Source organism: Chelmon rostratus, chromosome 8 (genome assembly GCF_017976325.1).
Source record: "Chelmon rostratus isolate fCheRos1 chromosome 8, fCheRos1.pri, whole genome shotgun sequence".
NCBI classification, from domain to species: domain Eukaryota; kingdom Metazoa; phylum Chordata; class Actinopteri; order Chaetodontiformes; family Chaetodontidae; genus Chelmon; species Chelmon rostratus.
Window position 1 is genome coordinate 16,995,390 of NC_055665.1, and position 26,750 is coordinate 17,022,139.

At 42.6% G+C, this 26,750-nt stretch overlaps 3 protein-coding genes across 3 annotated transcripts in view; 1 reads left to right on the top strand and 2 right to left on the bottom strand.

Moving 5' to 3' along the window:
* Positions 1-11,509, bottom strand: part of sntb1 (syntrophin, basic 1) — a 39,978-nt gene extending 28,469 nt beyond the window's left edge. Inside the window, exon 1 of the mRNA XM_041941557.1 lies at positions 10,806-11,509. Within this exon, the coding sequence (XP_041797491.1) occupies positions 10,806-11,352 (547 nt within the window). The 5' untranslated portion in view covers positions 11,353-11,509. The remainder of the gene's footprint in view (positions 1-10,805) is intronic.
* A 4,773-nt stretch (positions 11,510-16,282) lies between these two features.
* LOC121610325 (E3 ubiquitin/ISG15 ligase TRIM25-like) lies at positions 16,283-19,656 on the top strand. The gene is made up of 3 exons (XM_041942361.1): positions 16,283-16,330; positions 16,463-17,467; positions 19,604-19,656. Exons 2-3 carry the CDS (start codon positions 16,465-16,467, stop codon positions 19,654-19,656), a joined length of 1,056 nt encoding a protein of 351 aa, XP_041798295.1. The 5' UTR covers positions 16,283-16,330; positions 16,463-16,464.
* A 2,404-nt stretch (positions 19,657-22,060) lies between these two features.
* LOC121609847 (CCN family member 3-like) lies at positions 22,061-25,981 on the bottom strand. The gene is made up of 5 exons (XM_041941558.1): positions 25,794-25,981; positions 25,054-25,282; positions 24,655-24,909; positions 23,868-24,097; positions 22,061-23,685 (listed from the first exon to the last, which is right to left on the bottom strand). The coding sequence occupies exons 1-5, from the start codon at positions 25,842-25,844 to the stop codon at positions 23,392-23,394; spliced, it is 1,059 nt and encodes a 352-aa protein (XP_041797492.1). The 5' UTR covers positions 25,845-25,981; the 3' UTR covers positions 22,061-23,391.
* Positions 25,982-26,750: the final 769 nt, after the last annotated feature.

Below are 26,750 nucleotides of genomic sequence, written 5' to 3' on the forward strand. Positions count from 1 at the left end.
TTGTGCAAGTACACAGATACACACACACACAAACACAAAGTCTGCCTCAAATTCTGTGCTTCAAAGCACGGTGAAGCTGTAAAGGAAATACCTTAGGTCCACAAAATGTGTGCGTGTGTGTGTGTGTGCGCCAGCATTACTGCTGAAATGACACACACACATGCACTAGTAAGCATTTCGACCACAAGGAATAGTCAAAACAGGTCGGACTTTCCTTCTACCATTCCCTGTCACAAAGTTAATGAATGAATATTAACACAGTTACTGTTAGGAGCACAATTAAAGCAGGATACAACACATCGGTCTAGTGGGCAAAATCGGACACTGAATTATAAATCAAAACCTGCGACTCCCCTGGACTCCCATTAACCTCTTGCATCGACCATAAATCTGTGTTTAGACTGTGGTTAGACTACTGCTTTCACAGTCTACAATGTGAGAATTTTCTGCTTTTCTCTGCTTTATTCTTGTTTCATTATTCTATTATTGTAAATCAAATCTCTTTGGGAAAATGATCACAGGTTGCAGTCGCTGGGAATTTGTACTTTGAACACAATGAATTTTAAATGATACTACAATTATGTTTTCAGACAGCTAATTCTCAATTTTGTCCAGTCTTGGGTTATAAATTTACAGTTCACTTTCCAAGACTCAATTGAAAACCAATCAAATACAGCTATTACGCAAACATAATATTTAGTGGGTGATTTGCTCTCAGTTAACACAGACTAAGACAGTCTGAAGGAGGGAATGTAAACTCATTGACCCGCGTTACTGTGCCCAGAAATAGAGCTGTAAGTGTTTCCAGCGGTGGGGAAAATAAATGGGGTGGAGTCCATGTGATCATTACACTGGAAGTGTGTAAATGTGTGTGGATTCCCCTGGGTCGTGTTTCTATTCCATTACGCGGCCAACTCTGCACAATAACCTCAATAGCACGATAAGAACTTGAGCCTTCACTCGAAAGCAGCTGGTCTGCTGTTGCATAAGTCAAACCAAAGGATCCAAATGAGGGGCTGTCTGATTTTATTTCCCATTTTTCCACCTTGTGCTTGAGACAAGTGAGCGCATTCACATACAGATACAGCTAAATCTTTTTCATTGTGACTCGTACTCTCCACTTCATTCCAAAGCAGAGCCTTGGTCTGACGTTAGTCATGATGCAGATGTCTGAATGGCAAAGTATCACCGAAGACCAGCTGTTCAACTCGACACTGAAAGTGCCATTCACTCTTAGGATATTTTAACTGTTCTAAACCCCATTCACTTACACATTTTCCAAAATGAGCCAATTCACTTCTTCAAAAGTGTTAAAGCTTGCTGTGTGGAGCAAACAGTCCTCGGACTTGAGCTGCTGCCGCACACAAACACACACACACTTGTACTTATATCCTTGTGAGGACGCTCACTGACACGCATTGCCTAGCCCCTTACCCTAACCTCAACCATCGCGACTAAATGCATAACCCTATCCCTAAACTAAACCTCATTCTAACCTGAAGCTTAACCTCTGAACCCTCAAACAGCCCTTTGAGGTTGCGGTGACTGGGCAGAATGTCCTCACTTTCCAAAAATGTCCCCACTCTGCTGGTTAAAAACTTGTCCTTGTGTATGTAGCAAGTACAAGTACACAGACGCACACTCACACACTCTCTCTGCTCTATAACATCAGGTGTAATTACTATATCTGTCTCATTGTGTGTGTTTCACTTAATGGTCCTTAACAGTATTTAATGAGGTCTGAAGCCATTGGACTTCCTACCATATGCCTCAGATGGGGAGTTTTATTTGGTGAGAAAACGTACCGAATGAAAAAAGGAACCCTCTCATTAGGACTGTGGGAGAGAAAGCAGAATGTGTAACACTGGCAGAAGCTGGAAAGAGAACAGACCAGGGCAAAGAGGTAGAAAAGAAGCAAAAAGGGTCCTCTGATAGCAGAATGAAGGCTTTCACTCCTTGTAAGCACTGAGCAGGTAGCTGGACACCACAGCAGCACAAAAGGCCTTTACAAATCCACCCCTGAGGCATTTTTTTGTACGATTTTGACCAATCTCAAAGATTTCAAATATCGCCTTAACTGAACAATGGACAGTAACGAAGGCAGTCCTTTTTATCGAAGGAATATGAAATGTGCGTGGGTAAAATTACTCATTGACAGTGAACTTTGAACTTGATGTCAAACAGTTACTAACTCTGTGCAAGCTCTTAACTTCTAGCAAGTAAAGAAGGAAAGGTGTACGAAACAAGACCGTGATAACTTGTAATACTAGAAGAGCTTGAGGACACTTTCTCTTTTTAATAAGCTGATATCAACATGCTTCTGTTGATATTGGACTGAAGAGACACACTATTTTGGGACAAGCAGATTTAAGAAAAATAATACTCAATATCAAGTTTTCTAAAGTATTGAACATCATATTGTTTTGGCTGTATATAGGGCCATGACTACTATATAGCCTATTTGCAAAATAGATGTAAGCAGAGGTAAACAAGTAGATTTACACCACACAATGTGCTCAGAAGGACATATTAAATGAGACATCCTCATCACACAATAAGCAGTAACCAGAAAAGGCCAAAAACCTCCTTTAAACCACAGTCAAAAAAGGGGTTTATGTTTTTTTGTTAGTGTAATATTGTTAGAACCGTACAGTAAATCACTACCTTGTTACATTACACTCATTTAGCAAATTTTAGTTTTCCAAAGTGACTTACAATTGATTATCCACCAAAGCCCTCCCCCAAATAGTGACTACCCTTAGCAACCGTAACTAGGCAAGCGTTTGGATTTCCCCACATGCTGAAGCAGTGCGCCTGTGGTTGCAGTGAGATTAAGAGTAAGATACTCTGCTTTTAAAGAGTCTGGAGGGCAGTGTCTGTTTATTAGCATTTCCAAAACCAAAAAACACGAGAGCAAAGTGTAAGGAATGAATAAAACATGGTGTCTATCTCCTCCAACGTGTTCTGTGGTCATTAGCATGTCCAGCTAATAAGCTAGCTACTTACAGACGTAACCTTGTCTCACTACCAAGGCCAAAGAGCACATATAGTAACTACGTTGCATGCAGCTTTAGCCTGATTCTTTTAGCGCAGGCATGTCAAAGTGATTCCATAAAGGGCCGTGTGGCTGCAGGTTTTCGTTCCAACCAAGGAGGAGCACACCTGGCTGGAATCAATTAATCAGCTGATCTCAGTCTTCAGCTGATAACTAAGGATCCCTTGATGTAGATTGGTTGGCCTGGTGTGCTCCTCTTGGGTTGGAACGAAAACCTGCAGCCACACGGCCCTTTATGGAATCACTTTGACATATGTGTTTTAGCACAATAGCATGTATGTAGCCATCAAGTTGACATTAAAGACCCCGTTGACAAGACTCCTGTTGTAAAATGGGTCAGCAGGATTAGCTAAGGGCTACAACAGCTACTGTACATGTCGTCAAAAAACTGAAGTGCGTCATCCTCATAACCAAAATTATCCCTTTATCCTGCTCGTCCATATTTGCAATAGCAGTATTGTTATTTTTAATCGGAAGGCAGCTAACATTGTTTTTTTCTCACAGCTACTGGGGCAATACACACTTTTTTTTACATATTTCTTATATTTTTTTTCTACATATTTTCAATTTGTATTTTGTTTTTTTCGAATGTTCTCTACCTCTGCTGCTATTCTTTTTCCTTCCCACTGCTTTCAATGCTGCTGTAATGTCCAAATTTCCCCAACTGAGGATAAATAAAGTTTTATCTTATCTTATCTTATCTTAAAACAAATCCATCATTTGCTTAATGTTTGCGCTCAAGAACCAAAATATATAGTGGCAACTATTCCTAATGACAAAAGGATATTAGGATACAGTAACTTATTCCGCTTTTTATAAAAAGTGGAAAAAATGACACGCACGGCACATTATCTTCATCATCATCAGCCTTTACGCCACACAGCTGCGTGCTACATGTTCCATTATTTCCATGAATGGCAACATAAACCACCATCCTCACTCAAAACCACAACCACAGAAAGAGTGAGCAGACGGCAGTTGACTCATCTGCAGCGACACAGTCAGTGAAGCTGCATAACAGTCTAACATGCTTATTATTATGGGTCATGTTTGGTCACCCTGTTAAATCTTTTTCAAATTCTCAATTTAAGCATTAAAGTGGAGCAATTAGCCAATGTGGAAGAGCTCAGTGTTATGATGACCATGAAAAACACAATGATTACACCTGGAGGGGAAAGGAGTTTTTGTGTTCTTCAAACAAAGGCAACAGGAAAACCAGATGAGTCTCTGCTTTTGTTTTGGCTGCATAAACATTCACAGCGGAGAGGAATGGATGATTCAATCTATTATCTTCACCACAACAGTCGCTACTGCAACGCCACTGTTGTTGTTATTATCATCACCATCATCCGCTCTGAGTCAGACTCCACTAACAGTAGCGGAGGAGATGATAGTTCCTCTAATGACATAAACAGTCAGCTGGTAGACACATCCACTCTCTCTCTCTCTCTCTTTCACACACACACACACACACACACACACACACACACACACACACTGAAGCATAAGTCTCGACTGCACTATGCTGCGGACTGAACTTGATGACACACATGCATATGCACAAGTAGGAACATGCTGACAGACACTCTGCATCATCCTGCTGACAGCAGTACACACACACACACACACACACACACACACACACACACACACACACACACACACACACACACACACACACACACACACACACACACACACACATCCAGATGTCAAGTGATGACAGGTACGGCTTGTTAAGGGATCAACAGAGGAGCTTACAGGACACTGACTCATTTCCTGCCCGCTGAAGTGTGGCAGATGTTCTTCATTGTATTCTGACTTTCAGTCCTTGATTTCCTCTGCTTACGTGTTTAAGCTTTCTGGACTTGACTCGATGCTTACGAATAACACCGTTTGATGCTGTGTGCGTGCACCGAAACACACTTGGTGTGTTTCCATTAAAAGTGAGGTTTCAGCCTCAAGCATTTCCTCCCAACATTTCCCATCATTTTAATCCATTCTGACCAAAAATATCTCCATTACCTGAATATACTGCCCTCAAGGTGACATATATTGACCGTCTGCTGAACCCCTCACCCAAACAGAGGCCGTCAAATTATACTGTAGCTTAGCAACTGCGCCTTTGGATTTCTCCACACGAGGTGTACTTAAGGTCCAGTGTCGGGAAGTGACTACTTACATGTAATGGTGTTCCATAATTAAATTCTGAAATACATGTAACTGCAATCTGTTAGTTACTGAGAAAAAATATTTAATTAAATTACAGTTACTAATCAAAAGGTTACTGATTACAAAGGGGTTGCATCCAAATGCATTCTTTTGGGTAAAAGGCTAGAATATAACATTCACTCTGTTGCTTTGCAACTCTTCAGCATGCAGGAAAGCCTTCATTTGGAATATTTCCAGACAGTATGGGTCAGCGAAGCCTACAAATTTGAGTGCAAAGAACAAATTACAATGTCTTCTCGACAAGCTATGAAGATTAGTATGTCAAGTTATGTAGTTTAGTACACAGTAGTATTGCCTAATCCAGCATTACTCTGTAAGACAGGGAGTTTTAATTAGCCAACTTTTGTGTGGGTTACAGGTACGTTTTTGCCTGGTACATGTAGCTTTAGCTTCAGTCTTTGAGCATGACACCAAATATGTAACCATCAAGATCCCTTTAACAAGGTTCTCATTTTATAAAATGTCAGCGGGAAACAAAAAGCCGGCCAGAGACAGCGATTTCAACCAACTCATAGAGCTATGTTGGCACGATTAGCTACCTGTGGCTAATACAATCTGCTTGCAAAAGTTAGAAATGAGGAGCTTTTGTCTACCTCTCTCCTAAATCAGATGCATTGTTTAAAAAGTCCACATTTGCTATAAAGTGTCAATTCCATCAACTCTAGGGTTGTGTTTCACCTGGGTGAAAGTACATGGGGCGTTACTTCATATAGACTGATACAACTAACATTTGCACACGTACTGTGTTTACTGACAACAGTTTTCCAAAGTGTTTCCGAGCCCATGTAGTAGCATCCTTTGTACAATCATGTGTTCACAATGTGGTGAACCTTGCTCCATCCTCGCTTGTGAACGACTGAGCCTTTCCAGGATGCTCCTTTCATACCTAATCATGATACTATCACCTGTTACCAATCAACCTGTTTACCTGTGGAATGATCCAAACAGGTGTTTTTGGAGCGTTCCACAACTTTCCCAGTGTTTTGTTGCTCCTGTCCCAACTTGTTTGAAACATGTTGGTGCCATCAACTTCAGAACAAGCAGATACTTACAAAAATCTATTAAGTTGAGGAGGTTAAACAGTCTCAGAGAGATAAATTATATTTGTACTGCCACATTGTGCCACAAGCATTAGCAAATTATCACAATCTGCTTTATTTGGGTTTTACAGTGCCTCAACTTTTCTGGAATCGGGGTTGTATCACGTATTCTCAACAGCGCTGGTTACCAAGGCAACCTGTGCGACTCTGAGGTCAGTGAAAATTAGTTTAGCAACAAACCAATCTTGGGAATGCTTCCCTCAGCCTTAACTTCACTTGATGAATGATCACAAAGGGGAGGCACAAAATTTGCACCAGCCACCAGTCAATGCTGGTGAAGTGACAGGCAGATTTCCTTCACTCGCCAGCCAAAAAACAAAAGTAATCTATCGACTGGCTGGTCAAATCTGAACATTCATAGCCATTTAGCTGGTGGACAAAAAAGTTAATTTTGCACCCTGAATATAGGTACAGTTAATATAATCTATAAATACTCTAAATAAACAATCTGACCTGTTTTTGTGTGAGGTAAACTGAATCTAAACTGCTATCTGGCTGTCAAATTTAGTAATCTAAATTTTCGCATGTTAGACTTTTTAGTTTTACTCACAAGTGTGCAATTCTCCAATGGACTTGTTCTCATCTCTTTTTTACCTTAACCAAATTGCTCTTTGTGCATAGGGGAATATCCTTAAAGCCCCCATGGTTGGACTGGATTTTCAGTCATCATGGCATAAAAGCAATGCAAAAATGAAAACAATCGGAGGAAAACAAAACAGCACAGCAGGAACACAACCGGGACAGCTGTGAACATTAATAGCAGTTATCCTTTTGTGACCGTCTCTTACAGCCAGGACTGCACCAGGGACTCGTGAAGTTGTTTACCACTGGCAGGTAAAGAGGTCTCCTGATGCATCCATCCAAGGTGTCTCAAAGCTGTGTCTTTAGTGTGTCTTTATGAATGGCATTGTACAGCAACAGCACACACTTATGGAGTTTCTCCTCAGAGGCGTTCATGTTGCACTCACTTGTACACGCAAAAAAGCAAGTAGCTGTGTTGTGTGTCGACTGAAAAAGAAATCTTGAGAGAGGACTTTTCACTGGAGACATTTTGACTTGTCTCAGTAAAAGCTCATTATCGACGGCTGAATTCCGTCTAGCTGCTGCGGTATCAGGGTCCTGGTATTGCGCATGCTGGCTCACTGTCATGTCTCACTGGGACACTTGATTAGAGCACGATTACTCTTATTAGTAACACCTGTGCTTTTCCTACTACGACAAGTCAAATGTCAGCTGTGCAAGAGGCCGATTGCTGCGTGATGCCTGTGAAATTGTTTTGCAAAGTTGCAAAAATCATCAGACTCCCAATTCAGCAAGCACTTTGTTTGAAGCACACTGAGGTATTTAGACAACTGCAGCTCTGTGTGACCTGACGCTGTTCTGCTGCAGGACCAGGTTGTGTCAACAATTTGTCACATAACCTCCTACCAATGGCATGTGACGTGGGCCTTTTTTCACAGCAGTCATTTGGCTTGTCATACTTAGAAAAAAACAGGTATTGCTAGCAATTAACACTGGCTCTGTTGTTTTCACGTGTTCCCGTAAGTCATTGCAGTGAACCATAATACCAGGACCCTGAAGCTGAAGCAGCTAAATGGAATTCAACCGTAATTACTTTCATTATTTGCATCTGTGCTTTTTCCACTGTGACCTTCCTCAAACACACAGCTAACTGTCCAAGTGTGGCCTTTTTATTGCTGTACTCTTAGTGGATAATTAAAGGTGACCTGATTAGGCAATGCTCCAAGTACAGCAGTAAGCAATTGAAGGCAATATTTGTGCATAACCAATTCTTCACTGGAACTAAATAATGTGGTTGGTAGGACCTTTGTGACGCAGCTGCAGAACTTTGATTGATCCCCATTCACTTTTAGCTTGTCAGACTGCATGCTGAGCCACGGAGCAGAGTCTGCAGAGAGTCACCATCTCTTCAGGGGACACTTTAACAAACCACATGCTCTCTGACATGGGGGCTTGAGCCGTGGTCCTCTTGGCTGCAGAGCAGTTTTTGACCACCGGGTTAATCTGCTGCCCTCTTACAGCCTGCATCTGGCAGGACTGAGTGGTCGCTGCCTATTTTAGCTGAATTTGTTCTCCATCTTCCTAATGAGTTTCCAAGATGGCTTGTCAGTGGAATACACAGACATGCACGTACGAGCTCTCTCGCGTACACACACTCACACAAAAAGCACAACAATTCAGCGCGCCCGACACACAGACGCACGCTGACGCACACTCCTCTCCCATGAGACGCCTAACAGTCGAATCAGATCTTTCCTCCTGATCTCTTTCCTCCTCATGTAACACACTCTTCTTCTCTCTCATCTCAGAAGGTAGCCTACACTCAGGAATAAACAAGGGAACGTATCATTCATTTTTAGACTTTATGTATCACTGCTCACGTCTTTTTATTTGAAATGAAAGTTTGCATCTTGGTTGCATGTTAAGCACCTTTCACTCCCCCCAAAGATCCATGGAACCCATTGAAAGCACACTTTGTCACTTTGTACCATTCCTCTACGTCTCGCTGCTTTTCCAAATGCAAATGATCTCTGTTAAATTGCAGTTCCGGCGAACTTCCGTTACCCTTAAGTTAACCCTCGCTGTCATCTTTACGTCAGCCTCTTAGGCTCCCTCGTTAGCTCTCCTTCTGTTCAGTCTCATTCTATCTCTTTCCCTCTCAGCATTTTCCCCATTAAATTCACATCTCAGCTCCACTCCCGCCCATCTCTTTCTCTCCCCCCCCCCTCTTCCCCCTCTTCTCCTCCTTGCCTGCTCCATTCCCACTCTCCTTATTTCTTATCTTGGTAAGTTTTCAGCTGGGACCTGCTTTTTCCTCTGCAGTATAGCCCCTGTGTCCCCGTGGGAAGGATCATCACCATGTTTGCATGTGTGTGTGAGTGTGTGTGTGTGTGTGTGTGTGTGTGTGTCTGTGTGAGAGACAGAAAGAAGGAGATGGGGAGTGGGAGACACTTTGTTCTTACTATCTTGGGCCCAAGAGTCCTCACAGAAACAGAAATGAAAAACTCAGATGTGGCCACTTCTGTGCAACATTTTCTGGTGTGTGAATGTGTGTTTATTTGTGCCTGCACGTGTGTGTGTGTGAGTGTGAAGGGGTAAAGTGATACTCATCCTTCAGAGTAGAATCTGCCTGTCACAAGCCTAATTTTCATCTTCACTTTTGGCTAAAAACAACTGCAAAACACCAACTTGGCTGCACTGCTCATGTGAGTGAGATGAAAGTAAGCATGTGCACACATATATGTCTACATGTATGTGTGTGTGTGTGTGTGTGTGTGTGTGTGTGTGTGATGCTTAAGGAAATGGAGAGCTGGATTTGTTTGAGTGGCCTTGCTTAGAGAGGAGCGTGAGGGGAAGAGAGACTATATGAGTTTGACCTTGCATGATTCTCCCATGACACCTCCGGTTGCATAATAACTTTCCTTAGAAATCTGAAGTGTTCTTTTGCGCAGACAGTCAGTCACCTAGTTTCACAACTGCGGAATAAACCGAGGCTGTCACGATGGCGAAGTTGCACTACATACGCAATTAAGTCTTTTCCCTTCTTCTGCAGTGAATTAAATACATTTACAGAGAAAAAAAGTTGCACTCAGGGGTTTACCCTGGGAGAGACTTTACAACTGACTTTGGAAATGAATAAGAAAACAGATCTGATGAACTGAGATATGAATAATACAGACCTTTGCAATAAAAATACCATCACCTCTTCTTTTTTTAGCTCCTGTCATCAACCATTACCTCCTTTCTGTAATGGACAATAAATCACATCCTACAGCAGAGGTTTTCAATCCCAGACATCAACACTCAGAGCCCTGCTGCTTCTCATTCTGTTCCTCTAATCAGGGAGTGATTTATACCTGGGACGTTGAGTGAATGCAATCAACTGGCAGGTAGAACAGACAGCATGCTGCAGCTTTGCGTCCTGGAGACAACTGACCTGCTGGATGACAGCCATACAACAGCACAACACCAGTCTAGGAAACAGGCAGCCATGTGGACTGAAAACCCCTACACATGTTTCCCTCCCTACAGGATGATGTTCCCGTGCGTGTTAAGGACCACAGTTTCCTCAGGGGTCTCTGTGAGGTTATATTAGTCCTCATAAAAATGAGGCTTAAATTCATTAACATTTGGGATGTGTCTTCCACACACACAACGACCTTGAATTAACTGAGATCTACCTCTCATCGCCTCAGGTGTGCTGCACAATCCTTCACCGAAAGAAAGGCACAAACACTCGCGTGGCTTTCATACATAAGACCGTGTCTCGTGGGAGTTCAGAAAATGAAACGAGGCATGCATGTGGTGTGAGAAAAGTTTGGGCACACTCTACTTCTCCTCCGTGCCCCCTGGTCTTTCTGTCATCCTCTCGCGCCCTGTCTGCCCTGCATGCCTACCTTCCAGTGTCACCTCTTTCCCGGCCCGTTTCAGCGCCTGCACAGCCTCGTCGTGGGTCGCGTCGCGCAGGTTCATGCCGTTCACGGACAGGATGGCGTCCCCGACGTACAGAGCCTGGGTCTGGTCCGCCGCGAGCCCCTTGAATATCTTACTGATGAGGATGGGCATTTTGTTCTCCTTCCCACCTTTGATGCTGATCCCAAGTCCCCCGATCTCCTGCTTGGTCACCTTGACGCACCGCTTTCTGTTGGCGATCGCTTCGGGCACCCGCTCCGGGAGGTCCGTGAAGGCGGTGCGCACAGTTTGGGGGCCGTTGTTGGAGTTGGTGTTGTTGTTATCAAGGTAAGATCCGTTGGTAACGCCGTTCGAGTTGACACAGTCGCTGGCGTCGTCGTTAACGCCGCTCTCCTCGCAGCTTAACGTCAGCGCTTCCTCGTTCAAGTTGGCCAAAACTTTGTGCCACCGCTCCCGCACCAAAACCTCCACAAAGCCACTTTTTTGCACTCCGGAGGCACCTGAAACTCCCGTCGCTATTACCACCGCCATCTTTGCAGCATTTCTTTAAATTGGCATGTGATTTTGTGGCCAGCACGCTCTCACACGTTAACTTCCACCCCGTCTCCCTCACACTCGCGCTGGACTTTGCCCCTCTGAAGTTTTTCTGCGGGACTTGTCAGGAGTCCCGACCAACCAGCCCGAGCCCCCACGGCACAAGCTGCCCTCCGCTCCGCCTGCCCGAGATCCTATCTACTGGGTGGAGTTTGCTCCCCCCGCCGTCAGTCGATCCCATCTCCAGATCCTGCATGCACAAAATTTGTTCCATCATTTCCCCCTGAAGATTTGAGACGTGACAGCTCATACAGAGTAAACAAGCAACAAACAACATAAAAAATCCATTTATTTACACATGTTGCTCGTATCATGTTATTCATATTAGAATCATATATCATGTGATGTATAAACATATTGATTTATATACCGGCTTTAAAGGAAATTGACGTCTATTTCATGAAAAAAATTGGGTTCTGTGAGTCGGAGCTGAGGAAGTGACAGAAAACATTATCTTCATGAGAGCTATTTAAAAGATCTGTGTAAATAAGAAAAGACTGATGCAAAATTTCACAAGAACTGAGGACTAAACTGTCCAGACCGTATTCACGCTGCAGACGTGAGAGCGGTTTCGCGCGTACAGGAATGCGCCTGTGCCTGTTTTCATGTTTCAAAGAGAGAGAGAGAGAGAGACAGACAGACAGACAGACAGACAGACAGAGAGAGAGAGAGAGATTTGTTAGGAAGCTCTGACATGGAAAGACCCCCCTCCGAGGCTTTTTACTCGCCATCTCTATTATTATTATCATTCCAAAGGACACCCCCATGCCCTGTCAATCACTGCAGGCTCGTGATAGTTCAAGTAAGTGAACTCAGACAGTGAGGGCGAGACCGGTGGCGTCTCTGTAATGACTGGAGCCGCTGGGCGTCTCGACCTTCACAGGGGTGAGCCGGGCTCACACCCCGCGAGTGACTGACAGGGATGCAGAGAGATGAGAGGCAGCCTCAGACAGCCACCAGGACATGATGAGATTAGGAAAGAAGCAACCAAGCAGCTGCTCTGACTTCAATGTGGGCTTCAAATACATAGAAGTTTCAGCTCTCCGGCTGTAACATCACTTAGATGCATGAATGTGCACTTTCTTTCAACAGCTGTCACTCTGAAGCGCGGCATCCCGCCTGCAGTGACAAGGCTGTGGGAAACCTACTGATCTATTAGCAATGGAGCTACGACACCTACTGGTGACACTTTAAATTGACGTTTGCTTGAGGGTTAAAAGCTGTCTTGGCAGCAGCAGTGAAACCACAGGGAAGCCCCCTCTGATGAAAAACATACGCAGGGAGTCATTTGTACCACTGCAATCCAAATTATGAACAAACAGCATTAAGATATCTTCACGCTGAAGAAGTTATAGTTGTATCAACCTATGCACTGATGATGATTTGTGATGTGTGTCATTTTCGTTGTGCTGTAAGGCGAATTTCTTGCCGTGGTTCAGTACATACGTTTCTCTTCTCCTCTCTTCTCTTCCAACCCATCTTGTGTCTTGAAATTTGAAAAATAAAGGCCACTGACACAAACCGACCATCTTTACTTCAATCCGCAAAACATTTTGCAATTTATTTAAATGCACAGCAGTGTTTCGTATACTATACCATTCAAAACATTCTTGAATCGATTGAACATGCTAAGATTATACAGCCAACCCAGAGGCTTTGAATCACCTCTTAAGACTCTGCGTCCAACATATGAAGGGGAAAACTAAGGTATGTATATATAAAGCATCCACTGAGCTGCCCCTTAATGGCAACCTTTGATTTTACTGTGTGAATGTGACTTGGCCACAAGCTGCCAAGTTAAAACAAAAATTACCAATGTTTTTTCTCTGACACTGACCAATAGTTTCTGTGCTCTTTAAATGCCATAGTTAGTTGATTATTATTAGTTTTCATAGTTAATTTAAGTGAAAAAGATTTTTTTTAAAAACTTAAAGGATATATGTCAGTATTATGAGACGTAACGGCTTTGTATTATATTATGATTTAATATATTTCAGTCTGTGTCATTATAAATCAAATTATGTAATCACAGATGCATATAGTACAAGCTGTAGGTGCCCAAGCCTCCTTGCTTGCCCGCCCTCTAAACTACATTGAATAATTACTACTGAACTGCACCAAGGAGGGGATTCGTTTATTTTTAGAAAGAGACTGAAACAGAAATACTCATAATATTTTGGCTTAATGAGGCATAGGAGCTACAATTGATTTTTACTTTTATATGTAAATGAGCTATCAGATGGAATGTGTGGTCTTTGTTGTGGTAATGACCTTCAAAGCAAACACACAAACAGAGAATGCAGTCTTATTAAAGGTGATGGTATTTAAAGGTTGTTAATGAATCTTTTTTTAATCCTCAGTCCGCCCCAGTACCTTGACTACACACTGTTTTTTCATTGCAACAGGGAGCAGCTGCAGAGGCGGTTTACATACCGACACACAGTCACACATGGGGTTTGCAGAGCGACGTACCATGCCCAAGAGCACTGCGGCAGCGCTTGCACTGCAAGAGGAGACTCAACGAAAACAAAAACTTGATTACTTCCCCTCAAAGGTCATGCTTCCCCCCCCTGATTTTTTCCCCTCTTTCCACCTTTACTCCACCCACTGCTCTCCACCCTTATCCACCCCCCAGACTCTAGATTTGGCTCATTTTTGTTTTTTTTCTGCCTCCATTCCTCCTCATTTCCTTCTTTTCATGCATCTTTTAGCCCGTCTTGTTCCTCTCATTCTTTGTCAGTGCTTGCTTGCTCATTTCCTTCACCGTGTTACTGAAGAATACGTCCATATTATTTGTTCTTTTAGGATTTAATGGCGCCCTTTAGAGTTTTCTTGTACACAAAACAAAAAAAACAGTTTCCACTGAAATGCATCGGGTGTATCCTTGAGGTCTCATAAACATGCTGAGCGCAGTTCCTTTTTTACATATTCGACATCCGCAAATTGTTTGCATCCATGTTTACTAGCTTGCAGTCTTCACTTGCACTTTCACTTTCTAGCATGAACCCAGTGTAAAGTTTACAGCAACGTCTGTGCGCTTCCTCATCTTCATGCATGTTTTCCTTCTAATTGCTAATTTTCCACCTTTCTCTCCAGCTAACATCCACCCATCCATCCATTAATGTTACATATCACATCAAAGCATGTCTCAGAATCTGACCAAGTAGGAAACAATTTATCAAAAAGAAATGCTGCAGTGAACACTGGTTTTGACCCCCATGTTTAAATATAGCTAAAGAAAATACATGATCTCAGTCACGCTGTAATGACTCATTGAGGCAAGTAAAGGTGCTCGACTCAGAGGCAGCAGATAAGGTAAAAGTGAGGTTTACAGTGTTGAAGTTGTTGAGTTCCAGCCAGCACAGGCACACGAGGGTTTGTGTTTCGATTAAAACATTTACATGAGACACCACAATCATTCATCCAACGTATTCAGAGGAATGATCAGCAATACTTACACTACATTTTAGTATTTTGGCTCACAGTGAGTGTCAGTAAGTACTTCAGGACTTTGAGCTCCATGTCAGCGCAGATATCACAGCCTTCTTTAGATTGGCAGCTTCTTGGTTAAGGCTGCTGCTGCTGCTGGAATATTCAGACTTCCTGAAATGAGTTTCCATTTATGTGTCTGTTATCACCATCATCTGAAATCATGCTGGAGGTACTAAAGAAAGAAGTGGAAGTAGAATACATAGTTTTAACTTCATAATCCATAATGGGTAATGTATACCAAAAAGTTAAGTTGAGCTGTTTTAATATAACCTCTAAAGTTCAATGTTAAAAACAAGTGACCTGTCACACCCTCCACTTCTGCCCTCTCCTAGTGGCAATCCCTCTTCCCTTCCCCTCCTATTTCTCCCTCTTTCTCTCACATTCCTCCCTTAGGTGGGTGTGTGCAGGCTGCTGTGCGAGGCACAGACAGGTGTTGGGAATCCACTGATTATCAACTCTACTCACCTGCGGCTTGTCCCTCACCTTGTCTCTTGTTGGTCCTGTAATGTTCGTTTCATCCGTAGCTTTTGTTTGTTCCTGGCTCAATTTGGGACTGAGTTCTGGTCACGTAGTCACTACCCTTTATGTCCTAGTCAGCGTTTAGTGTTCAGTTGCTAGTCTTGTTTCCTGTTAGTTTGCTTCCTGTAGAGTAACATCGCTATTGAGCCTAGAATTTGGATTTCGTGTAAATATTCGCTCAGAGTATTTGGTTAGTTTGTTGCTCTTCACTGTTTATATTATTATGGTACTCGAGGGGTTTTGTATATAAACTTTATTGTAAATAAATTCTGGTATAAACTTGATTGTGTGCTGTGAACTCCATCTGCGCTTGAGCCTCTGCCCTGTGAACCATGACATGACCTTTATTAAAATTATTAACAGTGGAGTTTAGGCACATTCATATTTGACTTTGTCTAAAGGAAATAACAGAAACTAAACAGCTGTTGTGCTGAAGAGAAAATATTTGTGGAGTGATTCATTTCACTTCAGTGGCAAGTTAACCCTTTAAAAGCGGAGACTTTACAAATCATTTCACACAAGCTGACTTGATTCAGAGACAGATTTCCTTTGGGTGTTGGCACAGATGCTCATTGTTGTCAGTGTTGTTTCAGTTGAGTGGATCTGTAATTGCACCGTGGCAACACTGACTAAGGTGACACCAAAAAAATCAGAACTGAAGGTTCTTTATTATCAAAAATCATGCCCAAAATCATATTTCATTTAATGTGATCATTTGCGGGACAAGGCTCAACTGTGAAGAGTTTAATGTGATGTAGGAGGAGCAGATGGGTGGAGAATAAATCAGGGGAGGAGGAGCACCACTGCATCATTTACAGAGAAATGAAAGTAAACGTTGTCAAAACAGTTCAGTTTGTGCGCATAAGAAGAGAGACAACAGAGCAAAGCATCCATATCCAGGAAGGTGAAGTTCAACTATAAAGACAGTATGGAAATGTGCAAAGTTTCATAGAAAGTCATATTGGTCGCTTTCTGATCTTTTTGCCATGGAGAGCATCTACTCTGAACTCTGCTGTGTTCTTTGTTGTTGCTGCAGGTATGGCCACAGCCAGCTCTTTCCTGTCTGACGATCAGTTCCAGTGCTCCATCTGTCTGGATGTTTTCACCGAGCCCGTTTCTGTTCCATGTGGACACAACTTCTGCAAGGCCTGCATCGACAGGCACTGGGAAGGCAAAGAGCAATGTCAGTGTCCACTGTGCAACGAGAAGTTCAACAAGGGCCTCAAACTTCGGGTCAACACCGAATTCAGGGAGGTTGTGGAGAATTTCAAGAAGCATCATGTCAATAATTCCCCCGTCAAACCAGGCCAGGTGCCATGTGACTGCTGTGTTGGCAACAAGTTCAAAGCCGCTAAAACTTGTTTGGTGTGTTTGACCTCGTACTGCGAGAAACATCTAGAGCCTCATCAGAGGGTTGCTGCCTTAAAGAGACACAAACTGACTAATCCTGTGCATAATTTGGACGACAAAACATGCAAGAAACACAACAGGATTTTAGAGCTGTTCTGCAGGAATGACCTGACGCGTGTTTGTGTCCTGTGCACAGAACATAGCGCTCATGATGTTGTCCCTTTAGAAGAACCGTATGTTGACAAGAGGGCTCTGATGGGTAAGGAAAAGGCAGTAGCCCAGGAAATTAAACCCAAGCATGGCAAAAAGGCTAAGAAGATGAAAGTGGCAGAGCAGACCAAGAGGAAGGGCAAAAATGAAGCGGTAACAAACTGCGTGGCGTGTATGCGAGATCCTCACATTTGGTTGTTTGAGGTCGAGGCTGAAGGGAGGACCGGCTGGGATCTAGGCATAGTCAGAGAGTCGAATCTTCGGAAGAGAACATTCACACCATCCCCCAGGAATGGAAACTGGATCATAAGGTTTGAGAATAACACCACCTGCCATGCTCTAGATGACGTCCCCGTCCACCTCTTCTTGCTAAGCAAACCCAAGAGAGTCCTGGTGTTCTTAGACTACGACGATGGATTGGTGTCCTTCTGTGATGCTGACACTGCGGTTCTGATCTACACTTTTACTGGCTGCAAATTCGGTGAGAGAATTTTCCTTTACTACAGGCCTACAGATGATGTCAGCTGGGCACAGACGCTACGAAAGAAGGTTCAGAAGATGAAAGTATGGTCACAACTTGGATATATCCTATTAGGCATTTCGATTTGCCTGATTTTGACGTGGCAACATTAAACATCACATCAGCTGTTTTATGTGGGTGCAGCTGAAGCAGATTCTGATGAAATCTGAATCCAGTAAAATCTGACAATGCTAAACCCACCTCCAAACGAAGCCATGTGTACATCTTAACAGATCAGCTCAGTTTATGTGGAAATAATTACTTTCTTCCTCCGTTAAGGCTGTTAAATATTTGTTGGAGATGAAGTTGCAGATTTGTATATTTTAATCCATATTTTAGCATGTATTTTTGTAAGTACTCCCATCATATACATTCAACAAAATCCTTTTACATTCTTGTAACAGTAGTGGATCTACTAGCAGAGGCAGCAAGTGTTGTATCTTATTATTATTATTATTAATATTCCAGTCAAAAACTCATCTGTCACTCAATCATTTGCAACAAAATACCACATTTTGATACAGAGTAAATCTGTGAATCACAAGAAATATTTTAGAAGTTGTGTTGTTTAGGGTGTGCTTATTTTGTTATTTGGGGTTGAATTTTTAACATTTGAGTATAAAAACAATTTGCATAAAGTTTTTACTCCTCTGTGAAAAACAGTGATGGTGTCGTTTCTGAAATGAACAACCACCCTAGACATAGTAAAGTATGTAAAGTATGTCTAATCTGCCTACAGTGTTGAACGGAGTGTGATCTCCCATTAAGATCATTGACGTGATGTTAACGTGAAAGCTTTATTCAAATACACCACTAGGGAGCGCAGTCTACTCACCTATCATTCAAACAGTAGCCCACACTCCTAATTCAGTTACAATGGAGATAAAACATCTGAGTTTAGTCAGGGGAAGTATTTTATTTGAGCCATTGTGCCACCACAATTTATTTCTTTATGTGGTCTGTCTATATGCTTAACATACTATATATTCCTGCAGCAGGATTACATACTGTATAATTACATATGTCTGATAATAAACTGTCGTAAGTGTAAGAGAAGAGCTTGGATGGGTTGCCATGAACGCCGTTACAAACACCCATGTGCCCCTGTCCTGTGCACAAGCACAAATATCACTTGTTGCTGATTGGCTGGAATAGTGTTGTGCGGCTCAGTCTGAGCAACTGTCTTTCTTTCCGTTTTCCAGAGCCAGGGCTGTGTACAAGCATTGGATTTCTTTTTCAGTGCACAAAGAGAAAAGAATGACTCACTCCACCTTTAGCTGCAAAGCTTTAGTGGCTCCTGACCTTTCATACCTGCAAACCAAGACATTCCCATCAGCCTTAGTGGCACTTTGTGTTGCTAATTAGCAAATGCTCTAACATGCTAAACTGAGATGAACATGGTAAACATTATACCTGCTAAATATTAACATGTTAGCATTGTTATTGTGAGCATGTTATCATGCTACACATTTGGCTCAAAGCACCACTGTTCCTAAGTGCACCCTCACAGAAGCACTAGTGTTGCTGTAGACTATTGGATTATATTCTGTGTATGTCTCATTTAAATCTTGCATATGAAGCTGCGAAAGTTGGAAGTATATTATAGAAGATTACTTACCATGTAGCTGTAGAGCCCTTTACCAGTTCTTGTATTCCTACTTAATAATCCATAATGTCTGCAAACATAGTGTAAAGTGTTTGGATGCCAGCATTTTTAAAGTATTATTCGTATGTCTTATGTTTTTGTATGTAAAAAGATTAGACAACAGTGGTGAATACTGGTGCAGTGTATGGGCATTCAGCCCATTTGTGACAGGATCAAGTTGACATATAGTTTTTAGTAGTATTTATTACCAGCCGGGTTTTTTTTTTCAAAAAACTACCACTAGGAGTCACCATCAAGTAATGTTAAATCCTAAAATCCTACAGGACAGTGAGTGTGGCGGCCCACAGAGCAGATCCAGCCTGCAAAAAATTAATGAATTTAAACAAAATGAAAAAGCCTATTCTGAGAGTGATTGTTCTATAGAATTGCATAATCCTCTAACTCCGTCCTCTCTACTCCGTGGACCCACCATCGAATCACTCTGCTCCCAGGCTGGCCATTCCCTGGAGCTGACAGCAGCACGATGGCCGGATACAGCAGGTAACTCTGGAGTTGTTGGAGACTCACTAAGTTTGTCTATCAGATGCAAGAGGCATCACTTGGATTTATCTTCCAGTGTTGTATTGAGTCTCAAACTGAATGCTTGCTTTGCTTCTTGGGTTCTTGAAGAGGAGTTTTTGTCGAGATAAGGACTTATTCATTGACAATTGAACTGTGGGTTTTGTAGCCTCCTGTGTGCCTCCACAAGAGAGAGCATTTTCTAGCTAAGTATCTTCTTAAAATTATGGACATGTTTTTTAGGAGTCTGCTCACACCGATGTTGTTAAAAACAACATTAACTTGTCAGGAAGTGAAAATACTATCTACCAACTCAACAAAACCTTGGTGTATTTATTTCGGCTATTGGTCACATAGGGGACATTATTAGTGAGATGCAATTACTGGACCCCTCAAATATTGCTCCTACATAACAATTTATTTTCTCAAGTTTACCCATTTCTACCTGTCAACAAAAGTGTTTTGTCAGTTTAAATGTCAGATGTCTATATGCCTTCTCACTAAACAGAACAGCAGCAGCAGAGAGAGTCAAACCTGTTGGAAAGAGCATATATTCAGTAAACAGAGCCAGGCTTTGAAATCCGGCATTCCTCGACAGCCAAACCGTTCGAGGAATGATACGTCTTGTTTCTGTCGGGCATCCCACAATCCCACTCATAACTAAATCCAGGTTTAACATTCCTTCACAGTAATTCAATCAATGAGCTCAGAGTTGTGTCAGGAAACCTGCTAAGTCCAGTCTGCACAGTATCCTGTCTCACACGCGGCGTCCCATAACTCAGACAGGGAGGCGTCGAAAAAAACACATGGCCTAAAAACACTTCAGTCAGGAACTCTGAGCTGCAGCTTGGTGATCGCTCAGCTGCAGTCAGCACATCAGTCAACCGCTCATCCAGATACGCAGTCCAGCAGTCAGTTTGTCTTTCAGTTCAGCCAAGCAGTTGAGTTGTATCAAACAGCTCACAGCACACACACTCACACAGTGTCAGTACCATCATAAGGCTGGTTTTGCGTGAGGTTCTTTAATAGTGTGCCTCTCAAAATCAGTTTGGGACAAACCAAGATGTATCTAAAGTATATTCATACTAAAAATGTCCTGTTAATATGAAATCTTGAAGTTTTTCTGCACATTAACTGCTTTGAGCTAACATCAGCATGATAACATGCCCACAGTAACAATGCTAACATGCTGATGTTAGGCTGTCTGACGAATGAGACATTTTTGGACATGTTGGGGTTTTGGGCCGTCAGAACAGTGGCATGGCACTGTATCAAACAAAGTGGCAATCTATCTAAAAGTTATCCAACATGGGTATTTCACACAAAACCACACCTGTCAGCCTCGTGGTGGCATCACAGAAAAAGTGACAAAAGTCAGATTCATCCTCTGAGGACCATTGATGTCCATACAAAACTTTATGGCAATAACATCTAACAAATCTAATTGGTGAGATATTTCAGTGGTGGACAGACAGACAAACAGACTGACAGTCAGGCAGGCAGGCAGACAGACAGACATTGCTATACTGCTCCATCTTTTTTATGTATTAATTGTTTATTGTAGCTTGCTCTTTAATCTTAGTGTACTGTATCGAAAGAGAATTCAACACTAGCGTAAGCTCAAAATCCTAAATCCACAAACATAACCAACATAACTTTACCACACACCTCTGTTCTGCAGACACCATAACACAGCTGCAACCAGCTGTGTCGACCACAGTGTCAGTCCATTTTCCATTCAGGAGCTATTTTAGGAAACAGTAGCGATCCCCAAGAGGATAAAAGGGTTTTCCACTGTGACCTTCCTGGTAGAGGGGTCAACACCCACTGTCAGAGGGGCTCGCACTTCTGGGTCCCATGTGATGACATGAACATCCTGGACTGTTAAAAGGGAGTCCAGAGGCAGAAGTCTACCCTAAATGCCTGTGTGAAAAAAACTTTAAAGATGACAGTCAGAAAGGCATTGCGGTACTAAGACTATGTGAGAAGGTAAATGGGTATTTATTTCTGATGTGGTTAAATATATCTGGTGATTTTATATAATTTTTTTACTTTTATACTAGGTGTTAAATCTGCAGCACTAGTGTTAGGTAACTCTTGACATACATTTGACTGACCTACTATACAGCTACATAACACATCCATGAAAAGAGGATGAGAGTATAACAGTGTGATGTCGGGCAATGGCCTGTCAATCATCAGGTTGTCGGAGAAACCACATGCTCTATGCAAAGTTTATTACTTTCTTAATTATTTTCACCTGCACTGTAACATGACATACACACTTCCTGATGTTCTTTTGCCACACCGGCATCAAGAAAAGAATGATTTTAGTATTGAGTATAATAAAGAGATCAAAACTTTGATACAAAAAATACACGTTTATTTTCAAATGTTTGCAGTATTATTCAGACAGATACAGCAACAAGCAGTGTGAAGTGTGATTCAAGTAGTAAGCAAAACGATACCACGCACATACCAATATATACAATTCATGTTTACATTGTTATGAATTAATGCTGTGTATTTGATACACACTCTGTCAAACGAGCTATACAGCAAGTATTTACAAAACTTTTGTCACTATAAAAATAGCTGTGCACTACTTTTAACAAAGAAAAAACAACAACAACAGAGAAATAAAATCCCTTCTAAACCTAAAAAAACCCATACATTTGCATTTATTGATGGGAATATAAACATTATGCATTTTACAACAGGGATAGGACTTCAGGCAGATGTTAGAAATGACACTAAGTCATCACAGCGACCTCTCTGTCATAGGTTGGGCCCTTTGTTTGGACCAGGTCAAAGCACACAGTCCAGTTATTTCAAGAATGTGTTCCATAGTGGAAAAATGATCATGGAAGTGTCAGTAAAAGGTAACAGCTCACCCAATAATCTTTTATTTCCCTCTGCTGCCCCTTCTGGTTTTATCTATGGGAAGTAATGGTCTTATAAAGGTATCAAGATGTCACAGTACAGCAGGTGTTCTCATTTATTCTGACAGAGGACTTACAAAATTTAGGCTGAACAAAACACACTGTGGTTTCATGTTCTCTGTCAAAAACTAATAATAAATCACGCCTGACTGGCCAACCCAACTGTCAATCAAACCATCTGGTTGGAAGGCTTCAAGCAACCACGACACTCCTGTGTGTCACGACCCTGCGACTGTACGCCTTCATACTATCTGACCTCTGGAATAGAGGCTGTTCACAATCTCCTCCACGTATGCAAGAGCACCACAAACAACTGTCTAGCTGCAGTCTGCTGTAAGTGGTCGGTCGTGTGCGCTACCTGCTTTCCACAAGTGGAGAGAATCAACATATCAACATATCACAAGGTTTAAGTGCTTCTACTTAACAATAGTGAAGATGGCACTCACTTGTCCACAGGATGCTACACTGTTAAATCCCCCTCCAGGAGAGAGACACAGAGCTATTTCATTCTCCACAATCTCTCTCAACCTCATATGAGTGTTCTTATTTTTATGAATACGTGTATGTTTCTAAACATAAGCGCTGTGGATATGTCACAACTTAAAGGCAGTTTTATGACTGTTGTACTGTATATATTATATTGTGGATAGTCGTGTTTTCATCTAAAATTTTGAGTTAATACAACCCTAAATTCCTTGATTTACAGACACAGTCCTCAGCTAAAATCTTGACTTACTGTTCATCATAACCTCGTTATTATCTCAGAGGGACTTTCTGACCTATGACCTCATACCGCTGTATCCCAGCTCTGATGGCTGCCACACAGCGTTGTCTCGGGGGCAGTTGCTGTGGCAGGCGCAGGTCAGGATCACCATGACCGGCCTCCTGGTGGTTCTGCCGTTGGCGCACTGGAACTCCACCAGGGAGGTCTTGGTTCTGTGGGGGGTACAGCAGCGGCCGTCTGTGCAGGAGCCGCAGTAGCGAGGCTTGTAGGCCTGGACGCTGGTGCAGTTCTTGTAGGAGAGGTGGACGGCTGTGTCACTCCTCGCCATCCTCTGGCACTTGCTGCCTCTCTGCGGGGAGAATGAATGTGTACATTATATCGCCATAAAGAATATGTTTTTTATAAAGAAAATCCAGCTGGTTGAAGCTGATTCAAAAACAATAGCTTATGTATTCACGTGCTACTGGTATATAAATAAGCTAAAGCAAATGCAAATACTCAAACATGGAGAAAAACTACCCCAAAAAGTACCTTTGGTGCAAGCTGTGTCCGCTGCATCTGGTCCTGCTGGTCGTCACATGGTCTGATCATGCACAGTCGGCTCTGCTTCACCATCTCACACCGACGGTTCTTGTTGGTGACCCTGGTGGACCACCCCATGCCGCAGGTTTGAGAGCAGGCGCCCCACTCAGTGGTCTGCTCAATGCAGTTCAGGCTGGGGTCCCAGCCGTCAAACCTCACTGTTTCCTCCTGACGATAGGCTGATTGAGCAGAGCGGATAAAGAAATCAGCACATCATCCAGTAACGATTCTGCACATTTCAAAAAGTAGACTCAGCTTGTTTGGCTGAATGACGAATGATAATACAATATTCAGTGAAAATGAACACTTATACATGGAACTACAGTATGAGGCTTCATTTATAAACTACCCTTTATTAATTTTCCTTTTCTCTTCGGCAAAGCATTTCTAAATAGAAGTTTAAAAGCATATTCTGAGAAAACCTGCAGGCGACATGATCCTTGATTGGATTCGACTGACTGTAGAGTGATGTATCACAACACTGTTTCACATTACAGACAGAAGTGACACCACTCTGTCTTTCCTCTGTGTTTCCTCCTCCTTTCTCAATCTTTACTCTATCTTTCCCCTTTCCCTTTCCTTCCTCCCTCGGTTCCCGCCCCTATACTCTGATCAGGTCAGAGAAATGTACATAACCTTTCAACTTTGTGTCTCACACTGCAGTGACACTGACGTCAAAGAGGAACGTTTAAACTGTGCATCTCTTCCCATCTCAGCCTACTTTCAGTCTACTCACCCGCCATGGCGAAGCCGCCCAGCGCGCTGGCCTCAGCCTGGGGCTCACACACCCACTTCTCGCAGCACTCTCCAGGCACCTGGACCCTGCGTGGCATGGGGCAGTCCGGCCCGGGCAGCATCACGTCCACGTTGCAGCGCGGCACGCAGCCGATCTGCCCGTCGCGGCACATGCACTGGTACTTGCAGCTGGGGAAGAAGGTTTGGCCATTCTGATATACAGAACCGTCCAAAACACAAACATCTCCCCCATGAGCTGGAGGAAAGAGACAAAATAGGAAAAAATGGACGAGTGGTTTTAGTGTGGGTTTTTTTTTTTTTCAACTTAACTGACCTTTGAACTGGCAGAGCATTGCCCATACATGTCACATCCTGCATGCAATGCTTGGCAAAAACTCACCAGCGCAGGTACCAGTCCTCTTGTGGATGTCGGCCGTGTATTCACACTGCAGCCCTTTACGTGTGTCACAGGGGTTCATTTCAGAGCAGGCCTGCCCTTTCTGACGGGCACACACCAAGCAGCAGGCGCAGTCATCCAGGATCAGGGGCACCCCAGGGAGACACAAAGGGGGCTCGTCAGGGCACTGGCATCTCCGAGGACACACCTGGGTCCAGGCTAGTGTAAACACCTGGGTGGGAAGAAAATGAATCAGTGGTTTCAATGTTGTTGAAAGTCTCTTTAAATTCTAAACAAATCAATATAACTATTTTTTGACATCTGGGATTGAACATCAGCTGTTTTTGTAGCTTCATGTCATTTTACATCTCTTGAGAGTAAAGGTGGCATTAACAGAACAGCAAACAATGACTTCAGCACATTAATAACTAACAACAGTTAATGGGCTCAGTGACACTGATTTTTAATGTGGGTAAAAAGTGGCTAAAAACATGTTTTCCAATTCAAAATGATTCAATTTAGCAATTAAGATATCACTTGGTTTCATCTGCGAAAATCAGAAATGTAACATTGTCTTCATTTCTTTTAACATTACTGTCTGAAAAGTCATCTAAGAGCCTTTCCTTGTTTTTGAAATAAAATATTGTCATTATCTGAAACCTATTCATACCAAGAATACCTGGTGTTACAATATAACATGCAATCTAAATGAGAACACATTTTAAATCTGTTGCAATGCCTACCTGTGCTGTAAAGAAGAAGAAGAAAAGAGCTCTCTCTGACAGATTGGTCATCTTGCTGCTAAGTAGAGCAGAATCAAAAATATCTGCAGTCTAAAACGTGTTGAGTCGTCTTTATTGGAGCTGGTTTGAGTCCTTTGGTTCAGGGTTGAATCTTCCCTCCTCTCTGGTTGTGGTGTAGCAGAAGGTTGTGATCTCTTTGTCGTTCTGGCTCAGGACTCGGGAGAGGAGGACCTTATATAGCGGAGCTGTCCAGCTGGCACCATGACGACAAACAGGAAGGAATGTAGGAGCGATCGCCCAGAGTATTGGAGGAAGACAAGTCACATTTTATTGTGAGATCCTGTCAAAGTAGGTACCGTAAATATACAGAGAGGTTTCAGCCTTTACAGTTTAATGTTTTGCAAAAAGTAGTCGACCAGTTGTGGTTTTTAATATATACACGGCATCCAGTCTCTAATCAATTGTTGTAAATTACATACTTGTACTTTTGTTAATTAGTTATATCTTTAACTTGTTTGTTTACACACACTTCACTTTTTCCTACTGAAGCATCCTTATTGGGAATTCCCTTCGCAGTCCAGGATGTTCATGTTATTACATGAGGCCTGGGGGTTCCCTCACTTTGGTCCCACTGACAGTGGGTGGCAACCCTTTGACCTCTCGCACCGAACCCCACCTGGGAGGTCAGAGTGGAAAACCCTCATACACCCTGTAGGATTGCTACTGCTTCCCAAAAAAGCTACACAGTGGAAACTTTGGTTCATCTGTTGCTTGGATCAGTGGGGGGCTGACACTGTAGTCGAGACATCTGGTCAGAGATGTGCTATAGATTCTTCCGAGCAGAGAGGCGTGTGGATGGGTCTGGGGGTGACGCTGACTGGATCCCTGAATAGAAGTTAAATGTGTATGTAGAAGTAGAAGTAGAAAAAAAGTGATGTCATTTAAGTTGCATTGTTT

Coding starts and splice junctions, on each gene's coding strand:
- LOC121610325 (XM_041942361.1), top strand. CDS start 16,465: ATGGCCACAGCCAGCTCTTTCCTGTCTGACGATCAGTTCCAGTGCTCC. Junction 17,468..19,603: donor TTTTACTGGCTGCAAATTCG/GTGAGAGAATTT, acceptor CTCTGCTCCCAG/GCTGGCCATTCCCTGGAGCT.
- LOC121609847 (XM_041941558.1), bottom strand. CDS start 25,844: ATGACCAATCTGTCAGAGAGAGCTCTTTTCTTCTTCTTCTTTACAGCA. Junction 25,283..25,793: donor TCTTCTTCTTTACAGCACAG/GTAGGCATTGCA, acceptor CTTCCCACCCAG/GTGTTTACACTAGCCTGGAC. Junction 24,910..25,053: donor GAGGACTGGTACCTGCGCTG/GTGAGTTTTTGC, acceptor TCTTTCCTCCAG/CTCATGGGGGAGATGTTTGT.